We start from the raw sequence: 23,767 nt of genomic DNA, 5'->3' as shown, positions 1-23,767 counted from the left end.
AGGACAAAGGGGGAAAAAACCCGGATAATTACTACTGCTGTGTTCTTTGCCTAGGCAGAGACGCTTCAGGGCAGACCCTGCAAGGGAGAAAGAAACGACACAAGACCACAGAGTTAGGCAGAACAGCACACACCGGGACACGCTACCACACTAAGCAAAAGTCGTCAGTGTGCAGGGAGGGGCAGACACAGGCAGCAGTTCAGAGAGAGGGCCGACCCGGCTGGGGGAAACGGGGCAGCCCCCGGAGAGAGGGTGCAGGCTCCCACGAGCTTCGCCGAGGGGGCAGAGGTGCCAGGGCCAAGCCCCCAAGCTTCAGGGAGAAGTGTTTGTCTCTAGAAGCATATTCAAAGAAAAGTAAAAGAGAAAGAAAAAAGAAAAAAAGAAAAAAGCAAAGCACAGCGCTTGGCTTTTAAACATCAGGCTTCTGGGAGCCCCACTGACGGAGGCAGGACACCCTGCTGAGAGTCGGCCACGGGAGCTCTGGAATGGAGCCGGGCACGGCTGGGCTTGGCCGCCGAAGCCCATCAGAGGTTTTCCAAGTGCAAAAAGATACATTGTTTTGCAGGTTGGAGGCCAAGTCTGGATCTCAGATGGCTGCCTCAGGTGATGAGGTCAGCGGCAGGCGTTGAGTAGAGGACCCAGGGTTTCTATCTAGGGACTGACCCCAATGTCTGGGGACACTGCTGCCTCATTAGAAGTCAGTATCCACAAGGGGTAGGGCAAGGCCTCAGCCTGGAACACTTCTGGCCTCCTTGTAATTCGGACCGCCACTAAACTGACTGGTCCCAACTACCCAGAGGCCACCTGGTGTACACTGAATGCAACGTCCTAGCCAGTCAGTGCCCAGCCTGGTGGGGACAAGGTCCCCAGGGCAGGCTGGGCCGGAAGGCGCGGCCATCCCCGCTTATCCTTATGGGCAGGCAGAGCTGGGACGGGCAAGAACAGGCTCAGGCTTCCCCAAGGTCACTCAGCAAAGCCACACTAGCACGGAGGCTCTGTCTACACTCCAGCCCACGGCCCCCTGCCAGGAGCACACTCCCTCCGCAGCAGGGAGCTGTTCCCGAGAGACCTAAACAGGAGCGACTCTGATCTTCCAGGGACTCAGAAAACCTGCCAACGTCTGCCTGCCTTCTCCAGAAGGGCCCATGCCTCCCGCCTCGGGGGACAGTGGGCAACTTGTTGTCCAGCTCCTCGGCCCACGCTCGGCCTGAGCTGTGCATCCTGGCCTTGGAAACTTAGCTCAACTGAGTATTTTTAGTCCATTCTGTCTGTTCCTGAGCTAATGTGGGGAAAGAAAGGTGAGGTGGCATTCTGTTGCAGACTTTACTGTTCAAAGAAAAAGGAGGGAGCCCAGCGGGAGGGATTCAGACCAGTAGGCTCTGGGTGAGCAGCTCCGAAGGGCTGTTCCCTGGCTGCTCTGTTCTGAGATGAAACCCTGCCAGGAACACAGAGTTGATATGCCCTCGATGGCTCACTGAAGTTTGCAGGGGAGGTATGGCTGGTTTTCTGTAGCGCAGGAGGGGCCCCTAAAGTCTGTGATGTAGCCTAGGGGGGATCCAATGTGTAGGGGCACTGGGTGAGCACCAATTTCCCTGGCAGGCTTTCTGGGGGGCTATAGCCCATGGTCCCATGTAGATGGCCCTAAGCCAGGTGCTTCAAAAAGCTGCTCTGTGCCTATCTGGTAGCTCTTGGTGTGGCTGGAACTCTACATTCAGGGCTAATTCCTGGCTGTTGCCCTGCTGGGAAGAACACCAAACAGGCCAGCTGCCGGCTGGGAACCACCAGAGGGAGCCTGGACCTGCGATCAGAGCTGGGACTGACTCACCACCCTGGGAACCCGGGGTCTGGAGTGTGTGGAGGACACCGCACCTGCTCAGAGCCAGGGAGCAACCCTGGCCCACGGAGGCCTCCATGGGCCCTACCTAAACTCGGGCCCCAGTGACCAGTGTGCAGACGGCTCCTAGACCTCTGGGCAAACTGATGGGTGCCAGCCTTTCAAGGCCACTCACAGCAGACAACTGGACTGGGGCAGAGACCTCTCCACACTCTGGACAGCCCTGCCCATCCTTAGGTGGCTCCTTAGTCCACCTCTCCAGAGCCTCAGCCTGCATTGGGCGCTGCCCCTCACTTGCCCACCATGCAGATGGCACCCGAAGACAGCCCCCCCGGCCCCCTGCCACTCGCTCTGTGCCAGGACAAGCACCCCCACCTCCTGTCCATAAGGCAGCAATGGGAGAACGAAGGAAACTTTCAGGAGGCTGCTGATTGATGCCAGGCCCACCTCGGTCTCCCTGTGGGGCTTCCGTCCCTAGCCAGGCCCAGGAAGAAGCAGCGCCAAGGCCCTGGACTGCTCAGTGGTGCTGGGGCGGGGGCTTGGCGGCCTCATCCCAGCTGTTGGGAGATCCGCTGCTTTCTTCCCAGAATGTAAAGTGGCAGCACACAGGATGACAGGAGGGCCGGCTCTTGGACTTGGCATCTCCTGCTTTTGTGCAGCCGACATCGGCTGAACCCCCGAGGCACAAGCGGAGGCTCCCTCCCCACTCCAGCCCTGATTCGCTCCGGCACAGAAACAGCCTGCTCTCGGGTCAACGGCCCTGGCCTCTGGGTGCCCCGAGCACCTGCCCCGTCCAAACCCTCAGCCTGTGGCCAAGAAGACTTCTCAACCACGAAGGATTCAAACTGAGGGTGTGTGCCTGGGACAGGGGGCCTAAAAAGTGGTCAGCCCCTGAGCGATCTGTCACACTCACTTTTCACCTCACAGGGCTCGATACCGCCCAGCAGCCCACAGGACAGCCAGGGCAGCTCACCTCCCGTCACGGGCGCCCTGGTGGCTTCACCTCAGCCCCATACGACCTCCCACGCGCCCTCAGCTGGGTCAGCCCCCACCACGGTCAGCACTGGCTCCTTTTTCACAAGAGAAAAACGGGCATCCAGGGACGAAACCCCTTTTAGGGTGTCTACGTATTGACCAACCATGTTTTTGAGCCAAAAACTGTCTACAAAGCATGCATTGGGAAGCAGGATCCGCCTTGGCTCTGCCCAGGGAGACCTGAGGCTGTTTTCTTGTTGCCCTGAGCTAAATGACCCCACACTGCACTAGGCCCTGTCGCAAACAGGCCTGCTCCACAGACAGCCCACAGTGGTGCGCAGCACTGACCACCCTGGCTGCAGAAGGCAGGGCCTGGTGGGCGCAGTGCAGGGTGGGGGCCCTCCTCTCTGGATGCCCTCTACCCCGAGGCCGCCTGAACACCTGCTGCAAAGGGGCTCGCTGAGCACGCACTCTCTCCCCGCCGGGAGGGATGAAAGCATTCCACGGTGGGAGAAGGCCTAGAAGGGACCGTGCAGTGACACCGGAGGGTGCCTGAGCCAAACATGCTGCAGCCAACAGCCAACATGGAGAAAACCCAAAGAGAAATCCCATGGCTCTAGCATGCAGAGAAAGGCCCACAGGGTGCCAGCACCTGCCCGGTCAGGTGGGAGGATCCAGAAGGACCCGTTTCTAACCAGCAGAACCAACAGAACCATGACCAGAGGTGCCACCTCAGCATCGGCACCTGACCCTCCTCCCCGTCTCCAAGGGCAACATCCCTTAGAATGCACTGAGCCAGGTGAGGTGGCTCACGCCTATAATCCCAGCACTTTGGGAGACCAATGTGGGTGGATCGCTTGAGCCCAGGAGGTCTAGACCAGCCTAGGCAATATGGTGAGACCTTGTCTCTACTAAAAATACAAAAAAAAAGTAGCTGGGTGTGGTGGTGCAGACCTGTGGTTGGGAGGCTGAGGTGGGAGGATTGCTTGAGCCAGGGAAGCGGAGGTTGCAGTGAGCTGAGATCTCGCCACTGCACTCCAGTCTGGGTAACAGAGCGAGACTTTGTCTCAAAAAAAAAAAAAAAAAAAGACTGCTCTGGGGCACTGAGTCATGTGAGCGCCCCAGAGCATCTGCTGACCACAAGGGGGCGTCTGCAAGCTGGGTGACAGGTCTGTGCCAAGGGGCCCAGCTCATAGGGGTTCCAAGCAGGGGCCTTGCACTCCCTAGGGGTCTGTCCACCTGCTGCTCCCAGCCTCCACTGCTTTATTCCCTGTCCTGCACCTCGAGTCAGCTCAGGCCTCTGGAGGTGCCTGCTGCACTGCCCTGCTCTATCCCTGGGCACAGCCACCTGGGCACCCCCAGCCCACCCTCTGGCCTGGCCTCAACCCACCCTGCCTGGGGCCATTTTATCTCCTCTGATCTTCACAGAGGCCAGGATCCCTCTATACTTCAAATTTTAACACATTCTGTTTTCCTGGAACTTTCTCTTCCAGGAAGTGGGGTGCCCCACACCAGGAGAGTGAGCTGAAAGCTCTCCCTAGGCCCTAGGGAGCGACGGCTGGACAGGCTGCGCCGGCTGCCCCTCCCTAGCCGCGCCTTGGCATCCACCCCGCTCCTCCTCTACTTGCAGCGCGACCCCCGACTCCTCGGCATCTTCCATGCACCCACCTCAGCGTCTTCCTGCCCATCTGCTCACACTACCCCTGCCTGCATCCCTCCCTCCTGGCCTCCAAGCCTGGCGCAATCCCACGGCCTCCGCCCAAGTCCTCAGCCTCAGCGCTCACAGGGCTGCCCCCGCCCCTGCAGTCTTTCCCCTGGAGGTGCCTGGTCTCCTCACAGACCCCACAGCTCTCCCTTCTCTTTTGCGCTGCCCTGTGGGTTATCCAGGAGCGGCAGATGTGCCAGTGGATGGCTCAACAAGAAGTCCAGCCTCCAGAGCCCAGGGCAGAGACAGGAGGGCCCGTCCCAGCCACATCCCAGCAGAGTGGCAGAGACTTCAGAGGCCTGGAGCTGATCCAGACAGGGCTTGAGAGGTGCCCAGGGGAGGGGCCCACCTGGGCTCTCCCTGGCCAGCAACTTCAGAGTGTCAGGGGATTGGGGGAAACATTATGGCCCAAAAAGACTAAGACCAAGACTTGCCTGATGGGGACTAAGCCGTGAAAACAAGCAATACCACAAAACACAGCACGGGGGTGGAAGTGGGGCCTGGGTAGGTGCCATACCCGACAGCAACGCCCTGCACTGAGTCTCCCAGGTGCCCTCACCCCCAGTGACAGCCCCAGATCGAGCCATACACGCAGGAGCCGGAAGAGGAGCAGCAAGTGAGGCACAAGGCCAGCAGGGCCGGGAACCGGCTGCGGAGAAGGAACCACAGCTGGCTGCCATAAGAGGACCCAGAGACGCAGGGGTGTGGGGGGAGGCGCCCACCCCTCCCCAGACTCAACTCAGCAACTCACCAGACACCAGGCCGCCCAGACCCACAGACTAACGGCCCAGACGACACGGTGGCCGAAACGGGGCAGCCTGTTAAACAGACGAACGGGAAGCCCTGGGAAGGCCCTGGCATTTCTACATGGCCCTTGTGTCCTCGACCTGCCTGCCTGGAGAACGATGACCCACGTGGACCTCTGATGGAGTGGGTGGATGGCAGTGGACGCCTCCCACGGGCATGGCCTCTGGCTCCCAACAAGTACAATGTATCTTTATTGTACAAGCAAAAAGTCACGTGCCCCAAACCAGCATATCCAATCCAATTGTTAAAAAGCTTAATTTTCCTGTTAAAAAGACAAAAGCCTAAAAATCTCGCAGCTTTTGGTTCACTGGCCGATTGTCCTGAGGGTGAAAAACAAACTGCCTGCTTTGGGACTGGCCCCAGGCAGGCAGAGCCTTCCCTGGAGATGGAGATCCTGGGCACTAACTGTGTTCCAGGGGATCTGAGCAAGGCTGGGACTGGGTTTTGGCTTAGTAGCGACTGGAGGAACTGCGTCATTGACTTCATCCCTGTGGTCACAGAAGGTGACAGGAAAATACAGCAGTTAAAGTGCTCCCACTGGCTGGAGGAAGGGAAGGAGCCGGCCAGGCAGGATGCATGCTCCAAAGAAGAGCTGCCCGGGAGGCCGTCACTCTCCTATTTTGGGTTGGAGACAGCGGTGGGTGAGGAGCAATGACAGAGGGGACCAGACCTGCCCTTCCAGTGGGGAGGGGCTGGGGAGGCCCGAACTGGAGCACGTTCTCTCAGCATTTCCACATGCAGGGTGCGGGGCGGTGGGTAGGCAGGGTACTGGGTGCTGGGATCTGGCCCTGGTACAGAAACCACGCCCTCCAGTGACCTTTAGAACCGTATAGGCTCACTATGTGCATGTCTTCACAGTCCAGACACGCGTGACACACACTGTGCATCTGGAGGAGGTTGGGGTTGTCTTTTTGTTGTCGCTGGAACTGGGGACAGCGGACATGTATATTTGCCACAATTGCAACAGAAAAAAAAAACTACATCCAACATAAAAAAAATTAAATAAATGAGGTGACGAAAAAAACGCAAAGGGCCCCAGACCATCTGGGCAGAGGTGCCCGGGGCGGAAGGCAGGCCAGCCGCTGCACATGCTTTCCGTGCCCAGGCACCAGCCATGAGCATGCACACGCGCTGTGCGGGGCTGGGGGGTAGGCGCGGGCGGCCGCCGCTCCGGGGACCGACTCATGGGGTTCCACTTTGATATTAAATAGGTGACTTCAATGGAGTGGGGGAGGCATCCTATGAAATGTATGAAAGGTAATGAAGACAGGGAGGGGGTCGGGGGAGAAAACCAAGGGCCAGGAGGTGATAAAATACAAAAGAACAAATACAGACAGATGGACACAGATACGGGTCCACTGAGGAATCGAGCACGAGGTTTGCTACTAGACTTATAGGTCACTCTCTCAGACGTTGGGTGGTAAACCGTCCAGCCTGCAAATGAATATAAAGGGAAGAAAACAAAGAGACACTCATCAAGTACAGGTTGCTGCGATTCCTCCTCCACACCAACAGCCACACCAGCCTCGTCACTTAACATCCACGGCTCCATCTAGCCCAGCCCGGAGCACCAAAGCCACTGACCATGTAATGGGAAGGAGGCAGTGGGAGAGCAGAAGAGAAGCAGCCCGGAGAGGGGCGGGCAGGGTGGGGTGGGCGGGGCGGGGCGGCTTCATGGTCACCATGATTTCTCTGGACAGAGATGGTGAGGACAGGAGAGCACCTTATTGAGCAGCTGCTGCTGTCCACGCAGCGTTGACGAGAGAATTTCCTCCTCAAGGCCAAACTCCCAGCTCGAAAGCTGTGCCCTCGTCCCCCCAGCCGGCCCTCTGGACTTTGGAAGGACCCGGTGTTTAGCACCATCTGGCTCCGCTGTGGGGGTGGGGGTGGGGCAGCCAGTGCCTGGGAACTGGCGCCGGAGCACACGGCCGGATGCCAGGTCCCCTGCCCTCCCCAGTCCTAGCCACTTCCCCAAGGTCCACTCTAGCAAAGCATCACCTCCCCCTGAGCTGCTGACAAGCAAGACTTGGTGGTGGTTGGGACAACTCCATTCCTTTCATCCACAGACTATGTCTTTTTTCTTTTCTTTCTCCTTTTTAAAAGAAGCCTCTCAACAGCCTTTGCCACAGCTCGCAACCCCTCTACACAATACGGGTGTGCTCCTGGGGACACCACTGAGGCCCTACGTGGCTAGCACATGCTCGGAGACAGGCAAGCTGGAAATCACCTTGGCCACGCGCTCCGCCTCCATCACTGGCTAAGCCGGAGCAGATGTCCGAAGACAGGGAGGCCCGGACGGAGCAGGGCTGCTGGGTCTGCACTGCCTTCCCGCTCAGGCCCGTGCTGTCTGCAGTGAGCCCCGCACTGGCTTGGGCAGGGTCCTTAGCGGGAGGGCCTCTGCTGGAGTCAGCCAAGTGACCTGGGCGGGGGGAGAAGAGGCGACAGGCACGATGAGGCCCGCCGGGTCGGGGCTGTGTGGATCGAGTCTGTTCTGCCTGCTCGTTGCTGGGTGACCTTGGGGAAGCTCACGTCTCCTGCAGACCACAGGCACATGGCCGCATCTCCCACACAGGAGTGATGGGGAAGAGCAAAGGAAGTGCCCAGTCTCTACCAGCCCCCACTACCGTGCGGGACTTGTGTTGAGCAAATAAGTGACAGAAGACACACCCAGGCACGGAGTGGCCTGTGTACTTCTCATCTCAGTCTTCCCTTAGCTCTGGGAACTTTCTCTGAATTCGTGTAATGGGTATAATTCATGGATGTATACCCCAAAGGCTGTGGGCTTACAGTGAGCTTATGGTGGCTTGCCTGGCATGCTTGGGGACTTGGGCTCACAGGGGCTCCAGCCCAGAGTGCCGGGGCTCTCAACCAGCAAGCAGGCTGCACTGCTGCTCAGCAGGCCTCAGGAAGCCCTGACATGCAGGGATGTGGGCTGGTGACTGCCCGGGGCCAGGACAGTGCCACTCCAGGACTAGGTGTCAGCTTTAACCAGACTGGGAGATCATCACCGTCCTCCCGTCCTCCCCAGCCCCTAACGACAGCTGCTCAGCTGGCACACACCGAGAAATGGGTCAAAGGAAGCAGCCGCCATCCATCCATGCAGTGCCCTGCAGAGGAGCAGGTGAGGGAGGGCAGCCTGAGCTTCCCTGGCACAGCCTGCAGCCTAGGGGCTCAGGCCCAGCGCTGAGCAGCCCCTGCCCACTCACGGACCTTGCCTCTCTCTGCATGAGGACAGAGGACCAGGACTGCCTTCATGCTGCAATGACTCCCCTGCTCCAGGGAAAGGAGATTCAGTAAGGAGACAACCCCGAGTGGTCTTCGAGGTCCGAGGGTGTCACACCTGCACGGAGCCTACCTCCCAGGCTCACTCAGGGGTCCCCAGGCCCGCTCCCATCCCAGCCCTGCGCCCGGAGGCCGACCTGTGCTGGAGGCCACGACCTTGAGCTGCCGCACCAGGGGGTTCAGCAGCTTGCCCGCCTTCAGCTTGCTCTTGCTGGTTTTTCTCCGGCGGCCAGTGGGGGGCGCCGTGTGGAAGAAGCCCACGTTGGGGGGCAGTGGCTTGCCCAGGCGGCGGTACAGAGCCTCGATCTCCTGCTTCTGCTGGCTCTGCAGCTCGGAGATCTCCTTCAGGTGCCTGCAGGAGGGGACAGGAGGGAGCGCCGCTGGGTTTCCTCCGTGTTTCCAATACCGCCAGCCCCTCCAGGAGGGAGGCACCGTGGGAGAACATGGGGTGCAGGGTGGGCGCCCCGCCTGTGCCTTGGCCTGGACCACTCAAAGCGCCACACGGGGGCTGTAAAATGACACTGTTTGTTCACATCTAAATGGGGAGGTGCCAAGGTGGGGGGCCTCTGGCATCGATGTGCCCAACGGCACGGGCCAGACTAAGGGGCTTCAAACTGCCAAATACCTAGACTCAAACCGCTTCCATTGATACTTACAATGAAAGTCCCAAACACGAACACAGGCGAGGGGAAACCAGCAGGTGCCAGGCACCAGAGACTGCCTCTGTTTATCAGGCAAATGTGCGTTACTTCCCCCATGGGGGAAACAGAGAGTGGAAGGCCAAGGGATGCAGAGGGGAAGAAACAGAGGGGAAGAAAGTAGGGGGGTAGAATGGGGAGGGGAGTAGGCCGAAGGGAGGACGCGGAGGGGAGGAGGCCAAGGGGAGGAAGGTGAGGGGAGAATGGAGGGGGAGGAAGGTGAGGGGAGGATGCAGAGAGGAGGATGGAGAAGGGAGGATGGAGGAGGAGGAGGAAGGTGAGGGGAGAATGGAGAGGGGAGGAAGGTGAGGGAGGATGGAGAGGGGAGGAAGGTTGAGGGGAGGATGGAAGGGAAAGAAGGTGAGGGGAGGATGGAGAGGGAATGGTGGAGAAAGGAGGATTAAGGGGAAAGATGAGGGGAGGATGGAGAGGAGAGCATGGAGAGGGGAGAAAGGTGAGGGGAGGAGGCCGAGGGGAGGAAGGTGAGGGGAGGAGGCCGAGGGGAGGATGGAAAGGGGAGGATGGAAGGGAAGGAGGGGGACGGGAAGATAGAGGAGGGAGAAGGGAGGATGAGGGGGGAGGAAGGTGAGGGGAGGATGGAGGGGAACGAAGGTGAGGGGAGGATGGAGAGGGGAGGATGGAGGGGAGGAAGATGAGGGGAGGAAGGTGAGAGGATGGAGAGGGGAGGATGGATGGGGAGGAAGGTGAGCAGAGGATGGAGAGGGGAGGAAGGTGAGGGGAGGATGAAGAGGAGGAAAGATGAGGGGAGGATGGAGAGGGGAGGAAGGCGAGGGGAGGATGGTGAGGGAGGGTGGTGAGGGGAGAAAGGTGAGGGGAGGATACAGAGGGGAGGAAGGTGAGGGGAGAATGGAGAGGGCAGGAAGATGAGGGGAGGATGGTGAGGGGAGGTTGGTGAGGGGAGGAAGGAGGGGGGAAGATGGAGAGGGAAGGAAGGTGAGGGAAGGCTGGAGAGAGGAGGAAAGTGAGTTGAAGATGGAGAGGGGAGGAAGGTGAGGGGAGGATGGAGAGGAGAGGATGGAGAGAGGAGGAAAGTGAGTTGAGAATGGAGGGGGAGGAAGAAAGAAGAAGATGGAGAAAGGAGGAAGGTGAGGGGAGGATGGAGAGGGGAGGAAGGTAAGGGGAGGATGGAGGGGGAGGAAGATGAGGGAAGGTGAGGGGAGGATGGAGAGGGGAGGAAGGTGAGGGGAGGATGGAGAGGAGACAATGGAGAGAGGAGGAAAGTGAGTTGAGGATGGAGAGGGGAGGAAAGTGAGGGGAAGATGGAGAGAGGAGGAAGGTGAGGGGAGGATGGAGAGAGGAGGAAGGTGAAGGGAGGAGGGTGAGGGGAGGAAGGTGAGGGGAGGATGGAGAGGAGAGGATGGGGAGGGGAGGAGCTGAGCCTCCCTGCTGCATCACAGTGCTCTGAGCTTCTGCAAGGCCCAAGGCCACCCCATGGGCCCTGGCTGGAGGCCTGTAAACCCTTGCCTTCACCCCAAGTGCCCCTCCTCTTCCTTTGATGACAAGGAAAACAGGTAGTTCACAAGGTCGGAAATGAGGAAACAAGTTCTGATTTTACTCCTGAATTTCAACACCCACCACATAGGCTTTTTTTTTTTTTTTTAATGACTTCCTCTACTAAAAAAAAGAAATAAATAAAAACAAAACTCCAAACGGCTTTCTCCCTACAAACACCAGGGAGACACGGCATCAGATGATCTTCTGGAAGGGAGTACTATTTCAAGAGAGTGCTGACTGCCCCAGGGTTGGGGAACGGCTGCGTGGGCAGGGGAGCGTCTTATCTAGGCTGGAGCTGATCCAGGCTGGTGGCTCTGCTCCGAGGCTGCACCCACATGGCCAAGCTCCCACGGTCCCAGACTGCAATGTGGCTCCCACACTGGGGGTGCCCTGACTGCTCCAAGCTGCCCCTGGGCTGCTCACCACAGAACCCTGCAGCCTGGGACATCTGAAAGCACAGCCTGGGCTCAGCACAGGGTTCCTGGAGTCCTAGGAAACCCCAACGCTCATGGCAGAAATGCTTCAGTGAGGCACAGGCACCTCGGTATTCAGAGGGTTCAAACGAAAGGAAGGTTGGGGAGCTGCTGGCTACTGCCTATCAGAGGCCAAGTCACCTCAATTCCCAGTTGAGGCTGAAAATTTACCCCACCCTCTCCTAAATAGCCCCCAATTCCCCCTGGACTCCACGGCCCTCCCAGCATTCACCTTCCTGTTCTTAGGCTACTGGAACTCTCTCCTTCCGGTCCTCTCCCTGCCCGTTCCCTAGGCCCCACCTGCCCCTGGCTCCCAACCACTTCTGCCATTTCTAGTCCCTACCCCATTATCTCTACCCTCTGTCTCTGGCTCCTGGCCCCTGTCACCCAGGATATAGGCTCTCAGAGCCTACAGCAGCTCCTCTCCCCAGTGTTTTCACATCCACACCTTCCTGCCCCCCACAAGCCTCTCTTCGTAGCAGCCACAGCTGGGCTGTGGCTTGGCAACATCTCAGCTCCCCTTTGTTCCTGCTGACTCTGACCACTGTCTCCCCAGGGTGACATTCCTGCTGAGCAAACGTGCCCAGGATCTGCTGCCCTCTATCCCAAAAAGTTCTAGGTCATGCCCACCTTGGGCCCCATCCACTCTCTGGCCTCCACCAAGAATCTGTTGAGCCATGTGGCCAGTGGGGGCCACCCTCCTGGATGGCTCTAAGATCAGCAGTGATTCCACTCATCCCTACCTTCCTGCCTCTCCCAGCAGCTCCAGTTCCCTCCTCGGTTCTGCATGAACACACAGACACTCACTATATCCTCAATGCACGGCACTGACCACCCCACCAGCCTGGGCAGACAGTCTCTCAGCCCCTGTGCACACTGTGCAGAGAGGGTTCGTAGGAGAGAAAGGAGATGTGCATGGCTCCTCCCACCTAAGCCTGTGATTTCCAACACGACGCGACTTACAAATGTGCCTTCAGGCACTGGTGAATTTGGTGTCAGCCCTCCCATCCCGAAGGACATCTCAGTAACCCCCCAGCTGCAGCAAGACAGAATAAATATTTGCTGGATGAGGGAAAGAGACAAGTAGAAAGAGAGAGGAAGAGAAAGAGGGGGAGAGAGAGACAGAGAGAGAGACAGAGACAAAGAAAGGAGAGACATATAGGAATAGAGAGAGTGGCAGAGACAGAGTGAGGGGAAGCGAGACAGGGAGAGAAGGAATGAAAGGGGGGAAAGAGAGAGAGAGAGAAGGAGAAAAGAAGAAAGAGGGAAGGAGACAGATGAGAGCAGAGAGAGTGAGGAAGACACATGCCTCAGCGATCCCCCAAGACATACCCCCAAGGGCAGCAGGAGGCGTGGCATCCAGAGAAGCCAGAAGCCAGGCAGACAGCAGGGTGGTGGCCGGCCCAGCCCGGAGGACTCTGAGTGGGAGACTGCCTACTCGAAACCACAGGGAGGCTGGGCCTGGTGGCTCACACCCGAAATCCCAGCACTTTGGGAGGCCAAGGCAGGTAGATCATTTGAGGTCAGGAGTTTGAGACCAGCCTGGCCAACATGGTGAAACCTCGTCTCTACTAAAAATACAAAAATCCGCCGGGGAATGGTGGCAGGCACCTGTAGTCCCAGCTACTCGGGAGGCTGAGGGAGGAGAATCGCTGAACCTGGCAGGTGGAGGTTGCAGCGAGCGAAGATTGCGCCACTGCACTCCGGGTTGGGTGACAGAGCAAGACTGTCTCAGAAACAAAAGCCTTCATCACTCCCTTGTCACCTGCTTGGCAGCTCCAAGCGGGCACCACTTGGCCAGGACTTCAGCCCCAGTGCCAGGGTTCCCTCACAACCGGGAAGTGGTGCCACGGCCCGGGATAGGGGGCGGCGCTTCCCGCCCGCAGGACCTACTTCTCCCGCAGACTCTGCAGCTCCTTCTTGATGTCAGCGTCCTCGAGCTCCGAGTCGTTGTCGCTGCTGATATAGGACGACTGGGAATGGAAGGAGGTCACGCTGATCGTGGGGACCTTCATGCCTGCCCTGCTGGGCGTCTCAGGTCCCAGCGAGCCGGCCCGAGAAGGCCTCTGCAGGAAGGCGGTGGCCTTCTTCACGAAGTCGCCGGCCACGCTGCCACTCCCGGGCAGGGACGCCTGTTTCTGCACCGGGGGTCTCGCCCGAGGGCCCTCGTCCCCGGAGTCGCTGGACACGGGCTCGCCCACGCCGACCTCGATGGAGGAGGCCGTCTGCGCCCGCCGCACCGCCAGCTTCACATCGGGGCTGGAGGGGGCCTCGTCCAGGTAGACGTCGGGAGGGGCGGAGTACCTCAGGCTGTGGGGGGAGGCCAGGGTCCACTCATCCTGAGTGCTGACCACCGAGAAGCGGCCCACAGTCTTGGCTGGTGAGCTGACATCCTGCTGCTCTGTATGTTTCCGAGGGGACCCCGAAGCTCGAGCGCCGAGTGTCTGGGGGTGGCTGGCCTGGCCCCCCGCTGTGGAAATGCCCACGCCACTTTGAGGGGGCTCTGCTGAGCTTTCTCCAGCGACTCCACCATCCCTGCCCGTGGGCTCCACGCGTGTAGGTCTCACAAAAGCAGGTACATCCTTGGGAAAAAGCGGAGATGAAGAGGTTTCATGTGAGCATCAGCACAGAGCAAACCCTGCCAACCAGCCAGGGGGTCGTCAAGTCGCCCTTACCTGGGGGGTGCTGGGGACCACACGGGAGTCTGAGGCCACCTGCCCTCCATCTCTGTCATAGCCCAGCATGCTCTTGGGAGATGCCTCTGCTGTGGGAACATCGGAAACGTTACTGGGGCTGAAGGAGGAGGAAGAGGCAGAGATGGCTCACAGCTGACCCAAAGCAGCCCAAAGTGATCCCACGGGAGTGCCGCCAGCCAGGCAGGACAACGGGAGTGGGCACTGGGAGGAGCCAGCTGTGGGTGCTCACAGCAGTTTTGGGAACTGAAAATACACCACGATGTCTTGGCCCCACGGCATTCTATGACAGATGCCCAATAAACCTGGGCAAGAGAAGAGGCGTCAGCCCCGGGCACCCTCGTGCCGCCAGGCCTTCTGTGCCCCCGAAGGCCAGCACCCTGTCTCGCCCCACCGTCTGATGTGAGAGGGTCCCACAACACAGATCAACGGGGCCGGGTTCCAGCCCTGCTCCCAGGGTGTCTCAAAAACTGTCGCCCACTGCACCTGCAGCTGTTTCAGTGCTCTCTGTCAAAGCTATTTCTGACCAGCTTTCCCAGGGTTGCCGTGAAGAGGCAATCAGAAAAGCCAAGCAAGTTGACATGGGGGCCTCGCCTGAGCTGAGACCCTCATGTGACAAAAGAAACTCGTGGGCAGGCCAGGGCATGAGCCAGACCTATGGGCCGCGGGAAAGGTGGCAGGGCAGACGGAGTCTCTGGGGAGGTTGGGGCCGCCCGCACATGTACACGTGTCTCCTTTGCACACCCCACTGGAAACCCACAAGGGAACAACACCCAAATCAGATTCCCAAGGAGACCAAATCTAGTCCCTATCACATGTCCCCAACCCGTGGGCAACACCTGACTCCCCTCCTCACATCCCCGTGCCCACCTCCAGGGATAGGAGGCTCACTGTCAAATGTACTCTCTCCACTTCTAAATGGCTCCAACCGCCAGGAAAGGTCACTATTGTCAAACTAGAATCCGTCTCCTTGGAGCTTCCCCCATGAGTTCCGCACTTTGGAAAGAGCATGGACTTGGAGTACAAGTTATAGCATTTGTATGTTACTGAAGCTCAGTTTGCTCATCTGCCCAAGGGGCCCATGGGACGGACACATCTCACAGCACGAGGCCAAAGGAAGAGGAGCGCCACACGCAGCCCAGTGTGGTCAGGGCTGGCACTCCAACACCACCTCTCGTTTCCACCCTTGTGCAAAGACACTCTTGCTTCTGCCCCGTCCCTCATCTTCCTCAGGCTAAACATCACCAGTTCCTTGAGTACACAGCTTCTGACCCCAGTGCCAGCTGCCACAAGCCCTCTTAAAGTCTGGAAATAAATGTGGCCCGGGACTACAGGGTCCCACCTGCGGCTGATGTGCACTGAGGTTTCCGTGAGGAGGCTCACGGGAATCCTGATTCATATTGTGCCCATCCCCCAAGAAAGCCCGGGCTGAGAAGGAAGCTCAGACCTCACAAGATCAGTCCAGCTCCCTTAGAAGGGACACTGAGGCAGGCAGATAATGAAATGAGAAGCAAAGCAAAGGCGTTTCCACAGACAGCAGTGGCAGCCAGGAGCCACAAGGGAAAGCCCTGCACCAGGTCTTCAGGGACTGCCCTGGCCCTGGCGCTCCCAGCAGTCACAGGGCCCCCCAGCGCACTGCTCGGCTTTAGCTGAAGTAAGCCTGGGTTTTTGTGGGCATCTTGTTACCTTGCTGAAGAAAAGCAAGGGCTGGGGTGGATCCACTGGAACGTGTGCAGACCCTCAGCCACTGGAGAGCCCAGGAACTGTGACAAGTCCCTGCAACATCCCAGCACCCACCAACCGGGGCTTTATCCATTTCCCCGGAGGGCTTCCTCTCTCTGGAGTGTTAGCATGTGGTTCCTTCTAGAACTCTGTAGGTTTTAATTAAGCCAGGGGCATCTAGTCTTTTGGCTTCCCTGGGCCACACTGGAAGATGAAGAATTGTCTTGGGCCATACATGAAATACACTAACAATAACTGGTGAGCTTTAAAAAAAATTGCAAAAAAAAAAAAAAAGAAAAAGAAAAAGAAAAGCTCATAAGAAGCTCACCAATTTGTGCTGGGCCCATTCAAAGCCATCCTGGGCCACATGCAGCTCACGGGCCAGAGGCTGGACAAGCTTGAATTAAATCATGACGGGCTCCTGCTGTGTCTGGGCCCCACCCTAGATGCTAAAGGATCCCTTACAGATAAAAGGATCTTCAAGAAATGCTTTTATCCCTTAAAAGATGAAAGATGAGGATGTGGATGCAGAAGGTTCTGGGGCAAGGAAGCTGGGCAGCACCTTGCGAATGCAGGGTTCAGCAGGAAGCTGTTACCTGTCATTGACGAAGATGTGCCCTGCTCCATCACAGCCCCTCGAGTGGGGGCCAGTTCTGACTTTTCCACCTGGAGAAAGAAACACAAAAAGAGAAGAGCTGTGAGACTCACACGTCAGCATCTCAGCAGTTGTATCTGCAAATCCACTCCCCTCGTCTCAAGCTGCCCCTGGGCTGTCCCAGTCCCTCTGTGTGCATGGATGGGGCTGTGTCACCTGACGCTGCACAAGCATGACCCCAAACAGGGGCCACTTGTTGCAAAACATGCACGGGTGAGTCAGACACACGTGGGTGGGACATCAAGAGAGGGACAGGCCCCGAGTGAGGGTGGCTCTGCATAGTCGAGATGCCTGCCCACCCCCGGGCTCGCGCCTGGGCTCCAGCCCCTGACCCAGGGCGGTGTCTCTGGGACAAGGCAGTTACTTACCAAGGGCTGGGGCAGCTGGGCACGCCCTGCAACCGCCTCATTAGGCGCTGGGGGCAGGGCCAGGTCCCCCCCGCAGACCTCTGAGCGGGGCTGGTCCCCTCTCAGGGGCTCCAGGGTGAAGTCTCTGTCGCCCACCTCCACAGGGGTCCCGGCTGAGGCTGAGGAGGTGGGCACATGCTCCTGGTAGAGCAGAGTCCGCAGCTTCTCGTCCAGGCTCTTGATGGTGCTGTCCACAAAGCCCACCCTGGGGGGCGGCCCTTCCCCATCCGACTCCAGGGCCGAGGGTGGCTGTGGGGGGACGGTGGGTCCCAGGGGTGGGCTTGGGAGCTGAGAAGTGGCCAGGCTGACAGCCCCCACTGAGGCAGGAAGCAGGGGAGTGGGCTGACCCAAGGCGGGCTGTGGGGCCCCGCTGTGGGGGCTGGGCTCAGGTGCAGGAGCTGGCAGGGGCTCCCCTAGGGCACTGGCCTCCCTGGTTGAGGCGGCCTCTGGAGCTGGAGCGCAAGGTCCTAGGCCCACCACGACGGGCTGCACAGCAAGCGGGGCCTCGTGAGTCTCCACTAGTGGCTGAGAAGTCTCGAGCTCACTGGTCGGCCCCTGAGGGGTCCCTAGACCCCCTGCCTGGATGGCAGTTCCTGATGCTGGCTCTGGCATGGTGCTGGTGGCTGAAGCTGCTCCATCTTGGGGCAGAGCAGTCACAGGAGGGGAGGAGGGGGCCAAAGGGGCTGGGGGCCCCCCAGGAGGGTTGCTGGGGCCCGCCTGGCTCAGGAGCTGCTGACCGGCTAGAAAGCCGGGTTGTTCCTTTGAGGACAGCTGGTCTTTATAGGGCGCTGGATCTAGAAGAAATGGGGAAAATGCCTTTGTACCAGGGTACTCCAGTTCCTATCTACCTGTCTCTTCCCTGGCTAAAAAGATGCCTCACACGGCCTGGCCACGGCCCCAGCGTGCTGGTCTTCTCTGTTTCCTGACACACCAGGCTCCTGCCTGCCTGCAGCTCAGCCCAGCTCCGGCTGCTGCTTCCTGTAACCCCTCCCACAGGTCTCTGGGCCACCAGCTTCACAACTCCAGGTCCCGGTTCCCATAGTGTCCCTTGCAGCTGAACCAGCACCACCCTTCCTTCTGTGTCCTCTGCAGCATGTGACCATCAGCTGTGGCTGTTGCCTGTCATCTGTCACCTGCACGGACAGCTCCGGAAAGATACGGCTCTTGTCTATCTTGCACTGGACAAAAGTTATTCAAGGAAATTTAAAAATTAGAGTTTAAGTAGTGAGCTGTACACACTTCCATGCCCAGGAGTGTGCAGGAGCCTGGAGCCTTCAGATTCAGACCCCCAGTCTTCGGTATGGTCAGAAGCGCAGCCAGGGCTGGTCAGTGACCTTATGGGAGGTCCAAAACCCCAGCAGTCTAACCAAGTCTCACAGCGCCTTGTGCAGGAGCTCACGGAGCCTCTACCAGGCTCACAAGGACTGCGGGCATCTGAGAGGTGGCAGGACAGTGTTTCTCAAACTTAATTGGCCTTGGAGCCCAGTTTTCCTCACTTGCAACCCAACCTTTTTTTTGTTGTTTTTAGAGACGGTCTGGGCTGTCACCCAGGCTGGAGTGCCGTAACGCAATCTCACCTCACTGCAACCTCTGCCTCCCAGGCTCAAGCAATCCTCCCACCTCAGCCTCCCTTGTAGCTGGGACCACAGCTGGATAATTTTTGTTTTTCATATGAGACTGGCTTTCACCATGTTGCCCAGGCTGGTCTTGAACTCCTGGGCTCAAGCAATCCGCTGGCCTCAGCCTCCCAAAGTGTTGGGATTACAGGCGTGAGCCCCCATGCCCAGTCCACTTTGTCTTTTTAAAACACACACAGAAAATGCACACAAAAAAAGAAAACTGTTTAAAAAATAAAAGGTAAGAATGGGGAGATTACTAGGGCCCTGATGCCCTCCCTTGTGCCCCCAGACTCCCTTGGCCCCCATCCCCAGCCTGGCCCAACAAAGGTAAACTAATTTGACAAGCATTTCCTCCACTGCTCTTCTTTCCGACCTTACCGTTTGTCTCTCTAAACACCATGGTCCAGGGCTGCATGATCTATCAATGGAATGGTACTCTATTCTCTGGTGCCTGGGCTCTCTCACCTGTGTTTGTGAGATGTGTTCTTGTTGTGTTTGCACAACTGCACCACGATGCACACATCCATTCTGTGCTGGTGCTGGCTGGGCTGTGGCCGGGTGGGACCACGACTAAAACTGAGGCACAGTGTGCACAGGCCCGTGTCCCGCCAGGCACATGCCAGTGGGGAGCTGCAATCCCCTTTAGCCTTATGTAGGGGTGCTAAGCTGCTTCCCCAAGCGGAGTCAATGCCCCCACCATCGGCAGCCTCTGAGCACCCCTAGGACCATGTGACGGCGTCTCATTGTGGTTCGTTATTGTTTTTAATTGTGGAAAAAACATTGAAGATGAGATCTGCTGTCTTAACACATTTTTAAAAGCACGATACTCTAACTATAGGCACGATGTTGTGTGTCAAAGCTCTAGAGCCTCCTCAGCTTATACAACTGAAACTTTATGTCCACTGAACTTGGTAACTCCGTTTCCCTCTCCCTCCAGCCGCTGGCAACTTCTATTCTGCTCTCTGCTTTGATTGTTTTTGGCTTTGACTGTTCTAGATACCGCATATGAGAGGAATAAATCGTGTAGTCTTTCTGTGCCTGGCTTATTTCATATAGCATAATGTCCTGCAGGTTCATCCATGTCGTCGCAAATGGCAGTTTCCTTGTTTCCGTGGTTAAATAGTACTCCACTGTGCAAACACATCACGTTTTCTTTATCCATTCCTCTGTCAGTAGACACTTAGGTTGTTTCCATATCTTGGCTATTGTGAATAACGCTGCAGTGAACACAGGAGAGCAGATACTTCTTCCAAACCTTGTTTTCAATTATCTTGAATATATACCCAGCAGTGGGATTGATGGGTCATATGGCAGTTATATTTTAATTTTTTGAGGAAGGTCCACATTGTTTTCCATAATGGCTGTATTAATTTATACCACACTGCACAAAGGTGCCCTGCCTCCACATCCTAGCCAATACTTGCTGTCCTTTGTTTTTGAGAGCAGCCATCTTAACAGGTGTGAGGTGATAGCTCAGTGTGGTTTTGATTTGCATTTTCCTGATAATGTCTAATTCAATCGAGTACCTTCTCCTGTGTTCACTGGCCATCTGGGTATCTTCTTTCAGGGCACACCTGTTCAAGTCTCTTTCCTGCTTTTCTACAGAGCTGTCATTCTTTTCTTTTTAATTTGTGGTTCTTCATGGATGCTGGGTAGAGAATTGTTTGGGGGCAATCTTTACTACAGACATCTCTCGCTCTGTGACTTGCCTATGGGCTCGATTAGTGGTGTCTTTTGATGAACAACAGTTCTTGATTTTAATACAGTCAAATTTAACCAATTTTTAGCCAGTCTTTCCCACTTGCATATTTTGTGGAACTTGAACATGTATATTCTACGTGGGGGCCATAATGATACTGCCTCTTATTACTTCTAGGAACTTTACTGTTTTCCCTCTTAGAGATTCACAAGCCACTTGTTACTGAGTTTTGTGTGTGGTGTGAGGTCACCTCCCTGTGTGGACAGCCTACTGTCCCAACTCCTTCTGTTAAGAAGGCCATCCTGTCTCCACTGTCTGGCAATCGGACCTTTCTTGTCAACCAAAGATGTGTCCAAAGATGTGGGCCTGCTTCTGAGCTGTCTTGACTCCATTGCTCAATTTCTCTGTCCTTGTTCTAGGACCAGACTATCTCTGTGACTCCAGGTTTACATGAGTCACAACATCTAGGAGAATGATATCCTTCCTCTAGAAGCTGTCTTGGTTTTGACTGGCTTTTGCATTTCTATAGAGTATATAATCAGCTTGTTGATGCTTATTTAGAAATGGTTAGAATCTGAATCTACAGACCTAGTTGGGAAGAAGTTTTTATAATACTGAATCTTCCAGTCCATGAATATGGTACATATCTTCCTACTCATTTCTTTTTAAAATTTCTCTCAATGTTTTATAGTTTTTGGTATACAGATCTTACATACTTTTTGTTAGACTCATACACTGGTGTGTGGCATTTTTGTGTTAATATAAATTGAATTTTTCAATATTCCTTATATTCTGATTGTTGTTGGTATAAAGATAACTGCAGTCTGTAGCTACTTCACTAACTTATTAATTCTAATTTATCTGTAAATTTAAGTCTCTATGTATATAATCATGTTATCAGCAAACAGTGATAGTTTTATTTATTCCTTTCCAATCCTTATCACTTTTTAAAACAGTAATTGTTTTAATGCTATTAGATATTGAGGCAAAATGATAAAATTACAGTGTTACCAAAAGGCCACGATTATTTCTTCTTCAAAATAGAAAGAGTTTTAGCAAACGTATTCCTTGGAAATAACTGCTATTTAGCCCAATAATTTTATAGGTAGAGCTTCTGAGTCAAAGAAGAGTTATCTTGTTCTGCCCACATTTTTAACAAAAAATAGTAATGCTAAAAGGAATATTACCTTTTATGTAACACTATATAGCATTATATTGATCAGAACAATCATTCAGCTGAGTGTCTACTATGTGGCATACATTATGTATTTATTTCCATTTACAGAGTAGTTGATATTGGAGTAGATAATAGAAAAACACCAACCTCAAGTTAGTACCAACTCAAACAAGCAAACATTTTCTTTGGAAGACCGTGTTTAGAAATAAATACCATTTTCTTCAAAAGAAAAATAAAGTGATTGTGACGCCACCATGACACTTCCTTATATATACTTATAAAAAGTGGTCAGGGCGTTGGCTCTTAAACTGGGCTGCAGGTTGGGTCTTACCCCCAGAAATCCAGATTAAGCTGCATGAGGCAGGGCCTGGGCTTCTTCAATCCTATTGCTTTCCCTTCTTTCTCTTTCTCCCTTTTTACCTCTACCCCTTCCTTCCTTCCCTGCCCACCAACCCCCACTGCCCCCCACAATATCTAGGACACAGGTTACTGAATAGAAGTGGTGAGAAAGGGCATCCTTATCTTGTTCCCCATCTCAAAGAGAAAGCATTCCACATTTCACCATTAAGAATATTTGCTGGGTTTTTTTTTTTTTTTTTTTTTTTTTTTTTGGTAAAAATAGAATTTCCCATCTACTGGGACATAGTGAATAAATTTTTTTTTTTTTTTTTTTTTTTTGAGACGGAGTCTCGCTCTGTCGCCCAGGCTGGAGTGCAGTGGCCGGACCTCGGCTCACTGCAAGCTCCGCCTCCCAGGTTCACGCCATTCTCCTGCCTCAGCCTCCCGAGTAGCTGGGACTACAGGTGCCCGCCACCTCGCCCGGCTAGTTTTTAGTAGAGATGGGGTTTCACCGTGTTAGCCAGGATGGTCTCGGTCTCCTGACCTCGTGATCCACCCGTCTCGGCCTCCCAAAGTGCTGGGATTACAGGCTTGAGCCACCACGCCCGGCCTGAATAAATTGTTTATTCAAATTAAGTTAAACCAACCTTGCATTCTGAAATCACTGCAACTTAGTAACCTGTCATACATACTCTTTTCATGTATCACTAGATTTAATTTGCTACTATTTTGTTTAGTATTTTTTGCAAGTGCTGATGGAAGAGGGAGAGACTGACCTGTTATCTTCCTATTTTATAATGTTCTCAGTCAGATTTTTGTGTCAAAGTTATGCTAGTTTGATAAAACAAGCTTCTTTGTTCTCTGGATGTGTTGGGTTAGATCAGAATTATTTCTTACTTAAGTATCTGTGGTAAAGCCATCAAGTTGAAACTTTTCCTTATAGGAAGGTTTTCTTCCCCTTATACACACCTCTGTGTGTGGACACTCACTTTGATGGAGGCCAAGGGGTCCAAACTTATGTGCCTGATTTCTTTCTCACTGCCTTTTCTTCAACTATGATTTCTCTTTCCCTAACATTTGAGTGAATCCATCTTTCTCATTATTGTGAACATTCCTTGTGTTTTGTTTTTGTTTTTTTTTTTTAACTATGCAGCATCCATTTGCTTCCTTGTTGGGTAGTGCCACTCCAAATTTCCTCTTGGGAACAACTGTCACTTACTTTAACTCCAGGGCTGTGCCTGCAATTTGGGCACAAGTCAGCGTGGATTCCAGCCACTAGCCACGACTGCTTTAGAGAATGTGTCCTTGTTCTGCATAATGGGAGTCAGGGCCAGACGTATGAAACCTTTTGAAAAGGGTCTCTATTTTCTGCCTGCACTTGAACCTGAAAGACTATACACTCTGAGTTGCTCCAGCAATCTTGCCACCAGGAAGGGTAGACATGAGAAGGCTTCTAATGACTGATTTGACATTTTAATGTTTATAGCGCTTTTCAGATTTTCTATTTCTTCTTCAATAAGTTTGGTAAGTTGTAGTTCCCTAAGACACAATCCAAAGAAATTTTCACATTCTTATATTTGTCTTAATGTTTATAGGATTGTAGCAGTGTCCCCCACCTTTTCATCCCTAATATTGATTACGTATGTATTCTCTCTCTCTCCTTTAGTCAGTCTCATCACAGGGGGCTTACTGATGCTATAAGCCTTTTCAAAGAACCATTGCTAAGCTCTGTGGATACTCTATTGTATATGTGTTTACTATTTCATTAATTTATGTTCTTATCTATTCTACTTTCTCCTTTATTTGGGTTCATTTTCTCTTTTGCTAACTTTTTGCAGTAAATACTTTTATTACTATCAGACTTTTCTCCTGTCCAATATGTGCATTTAAAGGCTACAAAGTTTCTGCTCAATATGCTGTAACTGCATCTCACAAATTTTGGTATGTAATATTTTCATTAGCATGACGTTCTTATCATCATTCAGAATGTTTTATTAGTTTCCATTGTAATTCCTTCTTTGCCTAATGAGATATTTATAAATGCATTGCTTTAGCTATCAAATGTGGATATTTTCTAGTTATCTTCTAGTTAATGAGTTTGGGTTTACTTCCAACTTTAATCAAAAGCATGCATCAAGTGATTTTGATTCTTTGAAACTTGTTGAGA

The 23,767-nt window shown here is 54.6% G+C and overlaps 1 protein-coding gene across 33 annotated transcripts in view; it reads right to left on the bottom strand.

Annotated features, from left to right (window-relative positions):
• The window catches only part of WNK2 (WNK lysine deficient protein kinase 2), a 140,243-nt gene that overhangs the window by 13,870 nt on the left and 102,606 nt on the right, over nt 1–23,767 (bottom strand). For 5 of the 33 annotated variants that reach the window (XM_045372957.2, XM_045372953.2, XM_045372956.2 and 2 more), the window contains exons 20-27: nt 16,728–17,560; nt 16,301–16,370; nt 13,965–14,053; nt 13,183–13,871; nt 8,741–8,955; nt 7,549–7,740; nt 6,657–6,755; nt 33–77 (exon numbers count right to left, since the gene is read on the bottom strand). In XM_045372957.2, the coding sequence (XP_045228892.2) occupies nt 33–77; nt 6,657–6,755; nt 7,549–7,740; nt 8,741–8,955; nt 13,183–13,871; nt 13,965–14,053; nt 16,301–16,370; nt 16,728–17,560 (2,232 nt within the window). The remainder of the gene's footprint in view (nt 1–32; nt 78–6,656; nt 6,756–7,548; nt 7,741–8,740; nt 8,956–13,182; nt 13,872–13,964; nt 14,054–16,300; nt 16,371–16,727; nt 17,561–23,767) is intronic. The other 28 variants (XM_074017888.1, XM_045372963.2, XM_065531032.1 and 25 more) reach the window with 8 other exon arrangements.

This window comes from Macaca fascicularis, chromosome 15, assembly GCF_037993035.2.
Source record: "Macaca fascicularis isolate 582-1 chromosome 15, T2T-MFA8v1.1".
Classification (NCBI taxonomy): Eukaryota; Metazoa; Chordata; class Mammalia; order Primates; family Cercopithecidae; genus Macaca; species Macaca fascicularis.
This window is presented reverse-complemented; position numbering and strand designations above follow the sequence as displayed.